Genomic DNA, 16,010 nt, shown 5'->3' on the forward strand with positions numbered 1-16,010 from the left:
TAATTGTAACCCTGTTCTAGTTAATAAAGCCACAGGTTAGAGAGTGCACAGGAATTGTGATGTCCAGTTTGGTTTGAATTTCTAAATGATTTCTGCTAACTTTGAGCAATCTGAGTGCTACAAAAAGAATAAAACAGGCAACAAAATTGCCTCCAAATGCTGAATTCTGATCACATAGCTTTTTAAAAGTAATTCCTACTCCTTACCAGCATGCAGTTTATTGACTTTTTTTTCCTTCTTTTTAATGACTTCAAATAATTGAAATACCACGTACTGCTGTCCTTAAGACACTACCTGTTACTTAAGTGTATCATCTACACCTCCATTTAGGTTTCCTTTGTTTTTTTATACTCAAAGTGGGAAATACATCTCTAAATTCTCCTAACATCCTTTCAGAGTCAGGAAACAGTCTGTGCATTTGTACGTGTGAGTGTGTGTGCACACATGCATGCGTATGCGTCTGTAGGTATTTATGTGTATGCACAGATGTGTTTGTGTGTGTATGTATGTGTGTGAGAGTATGCACCGTGTGTGTGTGAGTGTATGTGTTTGTGCATGTGGCTGCTCAATTTAATCCATCCAACACCCTCACACACAAGCTCTATCTGTGCCCTCCTTTATGCGTAACTAGGTTTGTTCAGCCAAATCCTGCAGCAAAGATGTAGCACCGTTTGAAAAAGTCTGAAAGTTTAATACAAGAAGTGTGAATAAACTAAATCATCAGCTCATCAGCTTGAAAGATACCGTAAATTCCAGATTGGGATACTGTTTATTTAAATGTTTAAAATATTTATTTACACTTACTGCAAGGAGATATAACACAGCTATGAAGAGATCAATGTTAACTGATTGAAATCTGAGATCCCAGCTAAAACTAAAATAGTATGTATAAAGAATTAAAATGTTCTGAACATTTTCCAAGTGAAAGGTGTCAGTTGATCACAAATAAAACTGAAAACAGTGTCAGGCACAATATACATGCATTGGTAAAGAAAATAACATACTCATTCAGAGAGATCATTAGGCTAGCAAGTTGGAAAACAAAATGGTGACTAGTAATATAGTTTTGCAGGTGATAGAGTTGTGTGTGTGTGTGTGTGTGTGTGTGTGTGTGTGTGTGTGTGTTCAATATTGCTTTTGTTCATTAGGTTGGGTGGGGTTTTTTTCTTTCTTTTTTTTTTTTTTTTTAACAGTACACCAAAATCAACATTTTTAGGTAAATATAAACAATATGAAGCTATAAAGAAAGAATATACCATTGGAAGAAACTTCCATCTTGACTAGAATAAATAAGTGATATGCTGTGCAACATTTACTGTCTTCCAGTAAAATGTTAATTCTGAAAGCAAATGAATAGTAAGAAAGCATACCATAGTACAAATACTGAAGTAGTTTTACATAATTATATTTATGAGCAGGAACTGAGGCAGAAACAGTGACCATGTGCTTACCATAAAATGGGAGATAATAAAATAGATTAACAGACATACTTTTGTCTTTTGGGGGGAGGAAGTGAGGAATTCTTGCTAATTCCTTACTGCATTGTACATCACTCTCTCTTACCAAGATGGCAATCAATCTGACTGGCTTTTTCTATCATATGCATTCAGGAACATAATTTTGCACGCTTTTTTTCCTTTACTTTTAAATGGTATAAATTTGCAAATATCAGCGTCAGCTTTTTTATCTGTCTAGAAATCCATTTAATTTATTTAAGAAGCTCAAAAAATCATGATGCTCTCTGTACATTTCTTTAATGGTTTGTTTTAACTGTTAGTATTTCTTTGCTCAAACTGAGTAAATAGAGTAAATACTCAAAACTGAGTAAATCTGAAAATCCAATCTCAACTCTCTAGATCAGATACTCATTAGTGGGAATCTTTGTAGCACCATTGATATTATTGAAATGTTAAGAAATAAGGGGAGTGAGGACAGGATCATACACATAATTTAAACTAATAAACATCTGTATTCTTCACGCATAGTGAGCCTTCCCTGTTAAACTGGAAACCTGAATTTCAGCTTCATTATGGAGTTGCCATAAGGGCAAATGGTTATGAACACACACACATTTCACCCTAAGTTAGACCTATATGTGAAAATGTCTAGACTTTTACAGTTGTATCAATTTTAACATGATTAAATCTTTCTTATTACATGTTTTCAGTGTCTAAAGGCCTGCCTTTGTTCCACAGCTTAACATGAATTTTGAATGAACTAAGAAATGCAAAAATTCTCCAACAGAAAATTATATTTTTCTCCTTGAATTTCTCTAAATCAATAAAGATGGTGGTCTCAATGATTATTTTTTTTAAGCCTGTAGGCGATAAATCTGTTTCACTGAAGAGCTGATTCCAAGTAAAAACATTTAGAGCAAGGGTTGAAAAATGAAACTTTTCTCAGCTCAGTGTTTAGGGCATAAAGTCCTACAGACTCCAGTGTTTGAACCACTTCTTTAACACAAAAATATAACCTGAATCAGCACGAGAATTTCATGGTGTAGAGCGATGCTCTAGCCACTCTCTAATGTTGAATTACAGAAATCTTCCCTACAGAAACACTGCCAAAATCAATATATTTCTGAAAAAGTACAGACAGAATTTCATTTTACAGTAAGAAAAGTTACATATTTTTGATGTAGCATAAAATCAAAATTTCTTTTCATAGCCATCTTCTAACTAATAACTACATCAATAGTTGATACCTGCCTTTATTTATATTTCATATCTTAATTGCTTGAGATGTATGATTTCACAAGCGAATTTTCTGAGACTATGTCTTTAAGTATACCACATATTTGAACATGACTTTAAAGCAAATAGATGTTTTTATGGGTAAAAAGAAATAAAATACTATCAGCACAAATGTTTAAATTGCTACAGCACTTGTAAAACAGCATTTCTGTAAAAAATGATGCATAGGCACAAGATGGAATAGTTTCTCTTGGTATATGTTCTTTGAAGGGCACTTGTTCTGAATAACCTGCATAGCTCATTAGTTTTGCCTTCATGAGTAATATTATCCATTGAAAGTTTAGTTTATATCACTTTATGCCACATTATCATATATACTATGCAAATGGTATTCAAAATGTATACAATACCTTAGGGCATTTTAAGATGTTTTCCAAGGTTTATCCTAAACTGTTCTTCTATAGATTTCCTACCGCTATCCATTGACTGTAATACAAAATACAGCTCCTGATTTTAGTCTTCTGAATTATATTTAAGTTAAATAGCCTAAAATAGACAGTAGGAATACTCTCTCTGCATGTGTACATACACTTCATTACTATATAAATCTATGGTTTACATAACTATAACCTCTCAATCAAATTGCTAGTGCTACCAGTCCTGAATACATACACTTCCTAACTGAACTGATATGAGTTCCACACATAAAGCATAGCAGAAACACTCTTATGGAGAAATAAACTGAGTTTTCTTTAGCTTTAATAGCAAAAAAGTTTAGTACTAAGGATGGTATTATAAAATTGTGAAAGCAAAAAACTGCAGTTTTACATTTTCTCATCAATCATTCCTAACTAGCAACCTTCTCTTAATTTTTTTTAATTGAAATTCTGCAGTCATGTTATTCAGATAAAAATAAAACCAGGAGTATTGACTCATTTAATATTTACTGATCTGCATGAAAAATCATGAGTTTTAACCTAGAAGCCCTCTAAACATCTGTATAACTTTGTATCACAGGAGAAGCCATCTTGCAAAGTGAAATTTACTCCTTCAGAAAGGAGAGACTCCTTTCCCTCCCTTGAATGCTTGCAGAAACAAAGTAAATTAAAAAATATATATACACATGCCAGTTCTAGCATTGGTGCCAGACAGTTTCTTTGGGATGATATAAAGCTTTGGCTAATTATTTAATCTCAAATGAAAATTTCAGTTCAAGGAAAATTTTATAAATTAAGTTATATATTTGTTAAGTTATATATTTGACCACCTCTACTTTTCTCTTTTTTGAAAAACAAAAAAGTTTTATTTTACAGATTTTCCTTCCTACTTCTTATCTAAAGTATACAGTCTATTAAAAGTTTCAACAAGCAATCATGGCATATCAAGTCACAGCTAGAGTTGCACTTAGATTTCCCTGGAAAAACAAGAGTCACTGTTGTATAATAAATGCTTAAATAGTGCTTTAATTCATCTGCTTTACAAATAGATGAAATCTAAAACTGCTTTAAAATGGTGAATTGTTGCACAATGAACAGACCACAGAATGAATGCCAATTTATAATTCAAGAAACAAATATCAGAAGTTTACTTTACAGTCATTTCTATCTTCAGAAAAATAATACACATACTGAAATATATGATTTCCACATAAATAGACATGACATTAGAAAGAAAATTAGCTTCAACTGGATAAAACATCCTTTTGGTTCTCTCTTCTAGGAGCTACTACAGGCTATTCAGTTAAATCATAAAAATCCTCTCCTTCAAACATAGTTTTCCCTTTTATTTTCTAGGATTATCCTAAAAAAGGAAGATAGCACTAAAACTGCATGCACAGTATATGAAACCGAGAAAGAGATAAAAAGAAATCCCTCATCATGAAACAAATACAATACAAATTTGTATTTTAAACAAAAAACATTAAAATGAAATGTTATTTTTAAGTAATTTTTATGTTATTTTTAAGTAAAATTATTTTTAGTTAAGTTATTTTTAAGTACATTTCTTTAGATAATACTGAGATCACCTGTGTTTTTATGTTTGTTTTCTTCCTCAGACCTCCATTTTTCCTTTTGCCTAATGTGACAAAATCTTAACATTGTGTGTATGCTCAAAAAAAAAAAAAAAGTAACAGTTGAAAAAGAATACAAGTTTTCTGGCTCCATGTAAAAGAAGAAAAACCTGGCAGAATATCTAGCTCTGGCAGATTGATTTGCATAGTTTTATTTGCCATTTAATCTCGTAAAATAAGTAAAGCCATAGAATTTCATTATGCTCTGATCACAAAAGAGTAAGTTTAATTCAATATTAAATTAAAGAATATAAAACATAAATAGGGAGAATAGAGAAGGATAGACAATATATGTCACAGCTAGTCAGCTGAGATTGGAGAGTTAGGGTCAAAGCAAGAAAAATAAGGGCATAATCTTGTTTCTTGTCCCGCACCCAGGCTTTTGGACTATGCTGAGAAATCAGTTAAAGTACAGCAAGGTGATCTGGTAAGATCGGATCAGGCAGCAGCAACCTGAGAGGTGCCTATGGTAAACATCAATACACTGAGGTTGCCTGCATTAGATACTAGTCATGTCAAGAGAAGTTGTTTGAGTGCTACTACCAAGTTTAATTCTGAGAGGGAAACATGGAAGATTTTGATTTAGGTGAATTTTGTGCCTTCCATGGAACCAGAAACAGTAGTTACAGAATCTGCTATAACTTGCAAACACTGTAAGGCCTTTATTTAGTATTATTTTGTTAATAATGCTTCACTCCACACATTAAGAAGTGGCATTTCCAGGTTTTTCAGATTTCATTGCTCACTGAATAGAAAAACACAACAAAGATGATGTCACATTTTATTGTAAGGTCCTAAAACTTATACAGATGAATAAAAACAGAGCAGTGACCAACTGAGTGGAAACCATAGCTCACTTTCATTAACTTTCAGAGGAACACAAGCTTTACCTAAGTATATAGGACTAGATACTTTACCTAAATTACCATTTTATATATATATATATGTGTGTGTGTGATTCAAAGATGCAAGAGCAAATGTAACACCTAAAATTTCCAGAAGCAGCAGCTTGGAGATAGGATGCAAGTTCATCTCATCAGTAGGCGAACAATTAGCAGTGAATTTCAGCTGGGCATGCAGATCATTGAAAATCCAGGTAAATCTGGACCTGGAGTTTGGATTAGGCTTCATTTTTACTGATGATATCATGATTTTTTGCCAAACAAATGGCTTAGACATTCTGTGAAAGACACAGTTTTTAAATAGCTTTGTCAATAATAAGTGAAGTATAATACAGTACACTTTTTTTGACATCTTGATTTCTCCGGTGTAAAAGCTGTCTTTCAGTCATTCTTAGGATGGCTTAGATTTGAAATGATAATTTAATCATATGGTTAGTGATGTGACAGGCAAGCTCAATAACAACCTTTTATTTGACTGCACAGTTACTTTTTGCTATCCTATAAGCATTACTTAAAAGTATGCTTGTGCTTTAATATAGCTGAAGAAACACAAAAGAGAATTTTTATTTCCTTATTTATACCCAACAACTCTTGCTTCTTATCACAGGTTAAATAACTATAATAATGCTACAGCAGTTTAGTTACACATTTACAAACAAAAAAAAAATTGAATTTTTATATCTGAAGAAAATATATTTAAATTTGTGACTTTTTTTGTTGCTAGAACTTAATTCCTAGTTCTTAATTTCACGTAAGCATAAGTCAAATAAATCACAATACCTGAAAACTTTTAACTCAGTGAAATGAGTTATGAATGAATGAATATTTATGTGAGATGAACAAAATATTTTACTTTCCCCACTGATTTAAGGCACTGTAATACAATACAAAGTTTGAAAGAAAACCTATTTTGCTCACTCTTCTCAGGTTCATAAAAGTGAGACTCAGTCCAAGGGCTCTATTATTAATTTTTCAGTAGCCAGTTCTGGACTAGTGGTACTAACTTATCTCTGAACGTGATGTTTCTGTTTTTTGTAAATATTTCAACAGATTAACCTCACCTGCCACTCAATGCTAAAAATAAATGAATATAATTATGGTAGCAGAGCAATAACATCCCAGGAAAATGGGAAAGCTGAAGAACCTACTATCACATGAGCCCTCTCTCCTAGAATATCTTGGAGCAAGGAAAGAAATGAAAACAATCCATATTCAGAAATTCAGTAATTTTTGTTGTCAGTTTACTTACCCCTTCACTAGCATTATCCCCTGTGTTGGCCAGCATTTCTTGCAGGGCTCTGACAGAGAGGGACTGTTCAAGTACAAAATTACAGATGCAAAGGTCTGGAGGAACATACTGTAAAAAGAAATTAAAAATAGTAAGAACAGAAGAGCAAAGCAGATTAAATAAGATGCAAAGTGTGTTTGAACACGCATGGCTAAACATTAAATACAATTTTTAAATTAAAATGCTTTCAATTTTGAGATACATGATATTTCCCTGGGTGAAAATAGTATAAACCCATTCTTCATAATTTGTGAGTGCTGTAACTTTCTTTTTCCGAGACCTGTATTCCTCACAGTGAAATAAAACATCTTCAGGTTCAAAAGCAAAAAGATTTTCTCTGCATGCTTTCCTGCATTTTAGAATCAAACCATGATTACTATGTTTGTTCTCCAACAACACTGACAAAACAGAAGAGAAGGTCTATGATCCAATTTGATGTATAAGGTTGAAGATTTGAACATACCTATTTAGCTGTCACTAAATGTGAAAGATTCAGAACGACGTCAAATAATAATAAAACCTATTTTAGGGGACCTTCTCCTGAATTACCAGATCAGTATGTCTGTTACTTTAAGTGTGTGTGTGTGTGTGTGTGTAACACCTATACATATGCACCCAGGTATGCACACATTGTAACCAGAAGGTCACTCTTTAACAGGTTACACTGAAGGCCTCTCATATAACCAGACAAAAAGATGGCACCATTTCTCACTGAAATGAATTACAACTGAAGGTAGGTTAGATTGTATGCCTCTTTTATTTGTCAATAAAATGTATTATCTGGAAACACTTATTTAGAATATTTTAATGCTGTTATGAACATAAAAAATTATACCACACTAGATACTCAGTACTTACCAATGAACCAGACAGGGAAATAAAAGTACCAATTACTTTACTGCATTTATTTGCACCTAGCAGCATAGTAAGCTACATAATTATTTTTAAAACATATATTTTGTGTTGTCATCCTATAGTACCTCTTAAGTAAAATGGATGCTGTATTATCGAAGTCAGTCATTTTGACTGTGTATTAACTACATTGGTCTTGTAGCACACTTGAATTAAAAAAAGTAAAAGTATGTATTTTCAACATGAAACTTAAAAAATCATGTTCAGAAACTATACTAGAACCTTACCTGGGGAAAAAATAACATAGTTTGTAACAGTTTTAATCAGTATCAGATTATATCTGACACTTAATGCCACTCAAAACTCAGTATGGCATAATCAGTATGATCTAACATCTACCTAAGCAAACTAAAGAACATCCATCTGGCCACTGGTCTAGTGCCACGCAGGCAGCATCTAGATTTGAAATTGTTGCAGCTCTTACTTCAGTGCTGTACTAATGAAAGAAACCCTCTAAAACCACATATCTTGTTCTCCTGTATTTTCCTAGTCCTAGTCTGTATAAAAAGCTACATCCTAGGTTAACACAAGTAATTTTCCACTTCTTACTCTTTTTCATAACATATGGTGCATTTAACTATACGTAAGAACATTAACAGAGAGAACTATGAAATTAAGGATTTTTCCACCTACCATTTAAACCAGCTAACCTCTCGTTCAGAATGGTAATGTTACATACTAAAGTTATCACATACTGTTCAAGTCACACAATTTCTGTGCTTGGATGTCAGCAAATTTTTTGCTAAATTCCATTGACATAAGAAATATCAGTGAAATGTAATTTATGCAGAGGGTATATGACCTAGGTAGCAATCAGCCTTGAGTCAGTCAAGGTTCATTTGATTTCAGGTCTTCATTTCCCAAATGACACTATCGAACTGCTTCATAAGTTTGATGTTTTTGCTTCAACAATCTCTGCCTGGCAGACCACTTCATGCTTTTAATAATTACACAATTGAAAAAGATTTCATAAAATCTCAACCATCTGTAAATTTGTATTTTTTTTCCCCAACTCCAACCAATTTAGTATTGTTAAGGAATCCCACAAAAATCCAGAAGTGTCAACAATTAATGATCAGTGAAATAAGAATACTGAGAGCTGACAGCTATAGGGAAAAGATGAGAAATATTCACATCAGGAATCCTCATGCTGAAATTAAAACAAAATCTATTCAGATACCAAGATGAGGTTTTAGAAACATGCTGTAAAGTAGGAATAGGTGTAAGAATTTATCCCCCTTCTGGCAATGGAAAGCTGAAATGGCCATACAGGACTACACCAACATCACTTTCAAGCATTATTAACAACAGAAAAATGTCAAATGGTACTTCTTATTTAAGAATACAGCATTTTGTTTTACAAACATTTAAAGGCATGCTGAGAAAGTAATTTATAAAAAGCAAATTATCGTAGCAGAATAAACAGGCTGAAAGATAAATGATAAATGAAGGCAGGAATTTGGAACAAATACTTCTTTGAAGTCAGTAAGAGTTTTCTGGAGTTCTTCCAGAACACCTCTATACAGTCTTGTCCATACATATAGGAAGATAAACCAAAAGACAAATTTGGTATAGGAAGCTTATATGAATTTGCCAAGTAATCTGAAGAAACAATTAACAGTGCTACCCTGAAAGCTGCCCTTTCTATAAAAAGTAAGTTTTTATTACTGAGACTACTTCCAAACAGGCCCTTCAGGTACAGTTACCAGTTTCGCATCAACACACTCAGCAGACTGAATGCACCTTTTTTTCCTGAATGAGGTGGTAAGATAAATAAAACTCACTATTGAACTAGAAATGTTCAACAGATCATTTAAGTCTTAAAATAACTCTATTTTCTCACAAAAATGAATCTAACTGAGTCCAGTTCAAATGACTGTATTTTTATCTGTCATCTTCGTCAAGAAATCAGTTTAGAGCATACAACACCCAGGTTTGATGTGGCATGCGCAGACAGACATGAGCTACACAGTAGTTAGAGTGGGGCAATGGAATCAGATGGAGAAAAATGAAAACTTAGTAATAAAAAGTGGCTACATCTTGTTACAAATTAAAAATTGTATCAATATATAGGATTTTCTACTCATGCAACTTAAAATACTTTGTAGAAAGACAGCATGGCCTATTGAGTAGGACAGCAGGCCACAACTTCCACAGACTGCTGACTGACTTAGGTAAAGCACTTTACATCCATCTGCCTAAGTCTTCCATCTAAAAAGGGAATATTGAAAAATTTTCTCCTGTAAGGCACATCGTGATTTACTGGTGAAAAGCAGTATTTTCAGAATTGGTATTATTTACTAACTTTGTAAAGGTATGTACATATCTAGTCATCAGCAGTGAATGACAATTGCCTATCCCAGCCTAGTTAATAACACACACCAGTCTATTTTTCACTGGTAGTTGCTTAGGATAAGTGACAGCAAAAGCCAGCAGGACAAACAACAAGGCCACAAGAAAAGCTTCAGTGAAGTTTCTAATATTCTCTATATCTGACTCCAAGGTGGAAGATGCATTGATTCAATGCATGCAAGCGATGCTGGCTGAAATATTCTTACAAGCACATTCTAATGAAAAGAGCTTCAAAAGATTTCAAGGAAGCATTTTCTAAGTCAAAGAGATTCAATCAATCACAGTGGCAACGAAGACAGAACTGAGATAAAAGTTTTATTATGCAAAGTTTAAACATGTTTCTAATCAGTTTGATGTCTATGTTGCCAGTCTACTATTATTTTCAATACACAGTAATTCCTTATATATAAATAATAGTTGTGCAAGAAGCTGTACAGCACTTTTAACAATTTTATAGATAATTATACTAAGTTTGTGCTGCATTGCACAGGGGGAAATGAAGGTCCAAAAAAGAGCTAAGGGGAAACCCCAGTTCCTACATTACACTTTGAATGCAATTCACAAAGTCTTCTGGATTGCTCCTGACTTTATCATAAAGTGAAGTTCTTGTAGGTGCTGTGCTTACCAGCCAAACCTTTGCCCACATACCGCCTATGAGCCTGCAGGGTAAAAAATACTGACTTAAGCTGTTACGAAATAGGTTTATTGAATTACTAGCTTTACCTTTACCAGACCTGCACACTACTATATTCTGTAATTAAGACATACGTTTTTAACTTACTTGAGACATTTAAGTTTATTCAACCCTTTTAACTTTGCCACTCAGAGAAGAGATGCTAGTATACTGCAATCAAATTTTAGGTATTTTTTTCTTAGCTCTTGGGATAAATTAGCCTTGCTGCACTAAATTTTATTGGTTTTCAAGTACCATCATGTTTTAAAGTATCACTTTAAAAACAAGGAAAAGAACAGTGAAGTAATATAATTAGATTATACCATTCAGCAATTCTGCTATTCTTAATAATAATATATATAAAAAATATGCATATAAAAACAAATTGCCATTAATTAGCTTTCCCCACACACACACACACTTTAAGTTTCAGACATTATTTAAGCAAGCAGCTTCTAATAATTCAAAAAGTAGCCCCACAAGAGAGAAGGAACATCATTTCGTACAACTGAATTAATTCATACTGAATTAACGCAAAAGTGCATTTATATTTAAAAAGCCAATCATCTAAATATATATTATTAGAGAACCAACACAGTAACAATTGTTACTAAAAAATTCTAAAAGAATATAACATATAAGTTGTTTATGGATTTAGAGTAAAATCTGAACAGAGTATATTGTAATTTCTTCATCTCTTCAGTATGTTACCAAATTTACTAAAACAGCTAATGACCAGCCAATCAAAGAAACATCATTTTTTCCTCTTTAAGTTTCTAAGAACCTTTTTTTTAAATATACTTTCTCTCACCCTCTACTACCCCCTTCCATTTTAGCTACTTTTATCTTCAGTCTTTTACTACATGCAACTCAGATTAAAAACTTAACCATGAAGTTGTACCTCTTCATTCTGGAAACGACAGGTACACTGTTTTTTTTTTTCTGTCTACCTTGCTCTCTCTTCCAATATTACTTGAATGAGTGAATTACTTTTCTTGATTTAACAATATTTAGCCAAAGCTTAGTAAGGGGGGAAAAGAAAGCAAGCTTTCACATGTACTGAAAATAGATTTTGGCTTTGGTAAAGTGGTCAACTGGAAGAGATAAAGTAGTAGAAGGTATCACTGTGATTATCTACTGATAGTCTGGATGCTTGTTTATAAACATGCCTTGAATCTTCTCTAATGTAATTTCCTCTTAAAGCATAATCTACAGAAACAATCTAGCTTTATAAAATAATTTCCAAAGATAAATAATCCATCTCAGGTAAACAGAACAATTCTAACAGGAAGGACGATTTATTTTAAAGAATTAATATTTAACTTTTAACATGATCCTGATTCCAACTTCCAGCCTTTGGATTTTATTATACTTTTGATTTCTAAAATAAAAGGACTTCTGTTATCCATGTTCCCATTTTAGAAACTTGAGGGTAGTGTCCATACCTTCCCTTTTTTAAACTGAACATTCTGTGCCCTCCTTTTACACAATGATCATGATTCTCATATCACTTCCTGGAGCTCTCTCCAATTTATCAACATTCCTATGAATCTGAATGCCAAGACTGGACTCTCTATTCCAGCAGCATTGCTATGGAGTTAATATAAAACAGAAACTTGCAAAGGTAGTGTAACTTTACATCTCCATCAAGTTTCTTTTGATTATACCTCCAAAGGGTATATTAGATCTCTTGAGCAAAACATCACTCGGGGAATTCATGACTGCATAACATCCACCATGACCTTCACATTCTTTACAGGTGACAGGAATACAGTTTCCCATTTTGTATGTATACTTATATACTTAGTTATTAGACTTTGCCCAGGCAGTACTGAAACACACTTCTATTTTCTATTAACGTGCAAGGGATTACAGATATTTCTATGGGGGACATGACTTCTTCATCAACGACCAGTTCCCCAGTCTTTTATCATCTTTTATCACCTGAAAAAACTGTGTATGATAAATGATTTAATCTTAACTGACAAAATACTCAACAGCATAGCACTAAGAACAGAACCCTCTAGGATTCAATTAGGAATACATTTACTCAATAATAATTTTGTCGTCCACTAGATGTGTGCCATTTTGAATATCTTTTTATTTCATAACCAAAATTCTGTCTAAATGCAGATAAAGGTAAGTGCCATTGGTAGGTATTGTGTTCTCAGATCACCCAAATCACACCTGCACTTTTTTTTTCCCCAAAAGACTTACATACATACATGCCTCTTCCAAAATTCTTCAATGTCCTCAGTAAACATTAGTAGTTCAGAAAGCTCCTCAGTCAGCTCTTTTAAAGCAGTTACATACAACATTTTTTAGCCTCTTAATTTTCAAAAAACTCCAGTAACTTCTGTGGTAGTAGCTAATACTAAGATACTTATGGAATGTAAAGTGCTTCTATGGGATTCTACAGTCACACATATCATTCTTCCTTTTCTTAGGACAGGAGAAGCAAACACTATCTTACAGATTAACAGGGTCAACATTAGTACTAGATATATTACACTGCACTTGAACTGTCAATTATTAAACACTTTTAAGAAGTCTTTGTTTTTCAAGAAGCCATCACTGTTTAAGAATTTTAAGACAATACTTGAAAACACGTGAAAACTAACTGCTTTTACTTAAGCATATGAAAAGATTATTACAGATTTGTGAAGTACACAGTAAATAAATCATCATGACTCAACTGTCAGAATGCAAAGGTATGCAAATTTAGAAGCACCATAATTTTTTCACCTTAGAGATGGACAAGGACCTCTCACACTATGTAAATAAACACTGTGTTTAACATGGTCATAATACCTAGACTAAAAATAGTACCACATGGCAACATTTCAATAGAAAAGATACAGAGACACAACAGCAAAAATCAAAAGGAGAAGTAACTGAGCAGGAAGGAGGGAAAAAAAAACAGAGGCACAAAACAAAGAAAAAGAAAATGATGCAGAGAAAACAGAAGACAGGGAAGAGGCCCTCCATTTTCCTTTTTTCTTAACATTCTGCTTAGTACTGGCCTCAAGTTTCTTCTCTCCTTTCTCCTCCCATGTTCCTCTTACTACTCTATTTTCTTTCATTTTCTCTCATAGCTTTCTAGCTTCTTTTTTCCATTTGCTACCTGTTACCTTTAAAAGCTTTCAATCACTTAATAATTCAGTTCCCAGGAATCTCAGCTATCTGCTTAATCAACCCTGTTGGAAGCAACACTTAATGTCCGTCACTAACAGAAGACAGCACTTCTGATAGTGTCAGTCCAGGATACTAAAATATTAGAACCTACAGCAGTACAGGAAGAAGTTATTTAGTGAACTTTAACCTTAATAAGAGTCTGGAGAAATAATTTTGAAAATATGAAGCATTTCAGTTGTAGAAATCATTTTAAAAAGTTAAATGGTGTTTTTGTACTGTCTACAAGTATGGCCCATAAATATACTTTAGAAAGCTAAAGTCTGTTTAGAATCTCTATAAAATCTGCAGATGCAGTTACAGCAAGAAAAGCATATAAAAAGTGAAATTATAAAATGAAAAAAAAACTATTTAAGAAGTACATCTCAATACATGGTCCTTTAACTATGTAATCTCCTTTACCATTAAAGGGAAAATTGACCAAAGAAGCTCCGATTTAGCATATAATTGTAAAAAAAAATACCATGGATTAGAAAATACTCTTTCAATACTTCCCATCATTTCATATCTAGCATCACATTATGGAGACACAATTAAAAGTATTCATGACTATTAAGTGGCTTAGCATTCATCAGTCAGTTACTCCAGCTGAGAGCATCTCCATCAGTAATTCTTACTTTAGCTTCTGATGTTGGTTCCAAAAAGCACAAGCGATTCCCAAGTCCCTCAGCTGCCAAGCAGAACTTTCGTTGTTCTTTGTGAATACTGGCAACACACTGAAGTACTACTTCGTCATCCTGTCACAAAACAAGGCATGAATAAGAAAATAATAATTATATAGAAGTTAGACACATGCTATATTGCTAAAAAAATGGAATAAAGAATCTGTTGAAAACATGAACATATTATACTCTCATATAATTGTTAGCACGGACATATATTTAAATGCACAGGTCCTCTGGATGTACAATCTTAGTTCTAAAGTCTAATTTAATTTAGAAATCTTTGAGTACTACCAAAGATCCAAGAGGCATCTTTCAAATGACTTTTCAGTTAACAGTCATAAGGACTTGCTTCTCAATAGGCATATTCCAAGAATAAGAACACTCCGCAAAAGTAAGATAAAATGATCTTATTGTTTAGTTATCTTAATTATCCTAAAAACTCTTTGCAAATTGTTACACAATGCAATGCCAAAGAGACACTTATTTATAAGATACTAAGCCCTTATTCACCTCTTAACTTGTGATACTAAAGCTGATATAAGCATGCCAAAATAGATTCTTAGTGTTCAGCTGTCAAAGGTATATACCCAATTAAAAATTACTTTAATTTCTAAAACTGCCCACTAAATAAGAATAACTCTACTTACTAACTATAGAAAAAATTATTTTCATGCAAATATTTAACCGTTCACCAAAACATTGCATTAGAAGTTTTTAAGGTGGTGGAAGCTGATAAAACAAGAGCAATATGATATGTCAGTGTCTCATCCAGTTATGAAGTTCTACTGGTGCCAATTATTATTAACAAAGCAGATACACAACAGCCGCTTGTACTGCACAAAGAGGTCATTTGAACAATTATGTTCTAAAAGAAGCAGTTCTTCTAGTCTCATTCTGCAACCAAAATACTATATTACTGTAACAGCAGCACACCTACTGACACTTGAAAATAAAAGCTGGGAGTGACAAAGTAATTTTCATCAAAGGAATTAAGTAAAGTGCCCTTTAAAATGAGAGTTCAAAACCAGTTTTCTCACTTGTGTGATTTCACAAATGGGTTTAAGTTATATAGCTTTCTTTTAGGTGGCACTTCACTGCCTTTCACTATTACTAACATTAATAGCTATTATATTTAAGACTAACCAATCAGCAGTTCTTGACAGTGTTTCCTTATCTAGTTTTGCATACCAATCAGTAGGTTTTTTTAACAGTACAGAATGGGAATTCATAAACTTTTTTTTTTATAAAAAAAAGAGGTATAG

General features: G+C 33.0%; 1 protein-coding gene across 1 annotated transcript in view; it reads right to left on the reverse strand.

Moving 5' to 3' along the window:
* The window catches only part of RYR3 (ryanodine receptor 3), a 223,046-nt gene extending 207,989 nt beyond the window's left edge, over positions 1–15,057 (reverse strand). Inside the window, exons 1-3 of the mRNA XM_067295678.1 lie at positions 15,040–15,057; positions 14,701–14,820; positions 6,916–7,023 (exon numbers count right to left, since the gene is read on the reverse strand). Coding sequence (XP_067151779.1) covers positions 6,916–7,023; positions 14,701–14,820; positions 15,040–15,057 — 246 coding nt within the window. The remainder of the gene's footprint in view (positions 1–6,915; positions 7,024–14,700; positions 14,821–15,039) is intronic.
* Between the last annotated feature and the right edge of the window lie 953 nt (positions 15,058–16,010).

The sequence above is a fragment of the Apteryx mantelli genome, chromosome 4, assembly GCF_036417845.1.
Source record: "Apteryx mantelli isolate bAptMan1 chromosome 4, bAptMan1.hap1, whole genome shotgun sequence".
In the NCBI taxonomy this organism is placed as follows: Eukaryota; Metazoa; Chordata; class Aves; order Apterygiformes; family Apterygidae; genus Apteryx; species Apteryx mantelli.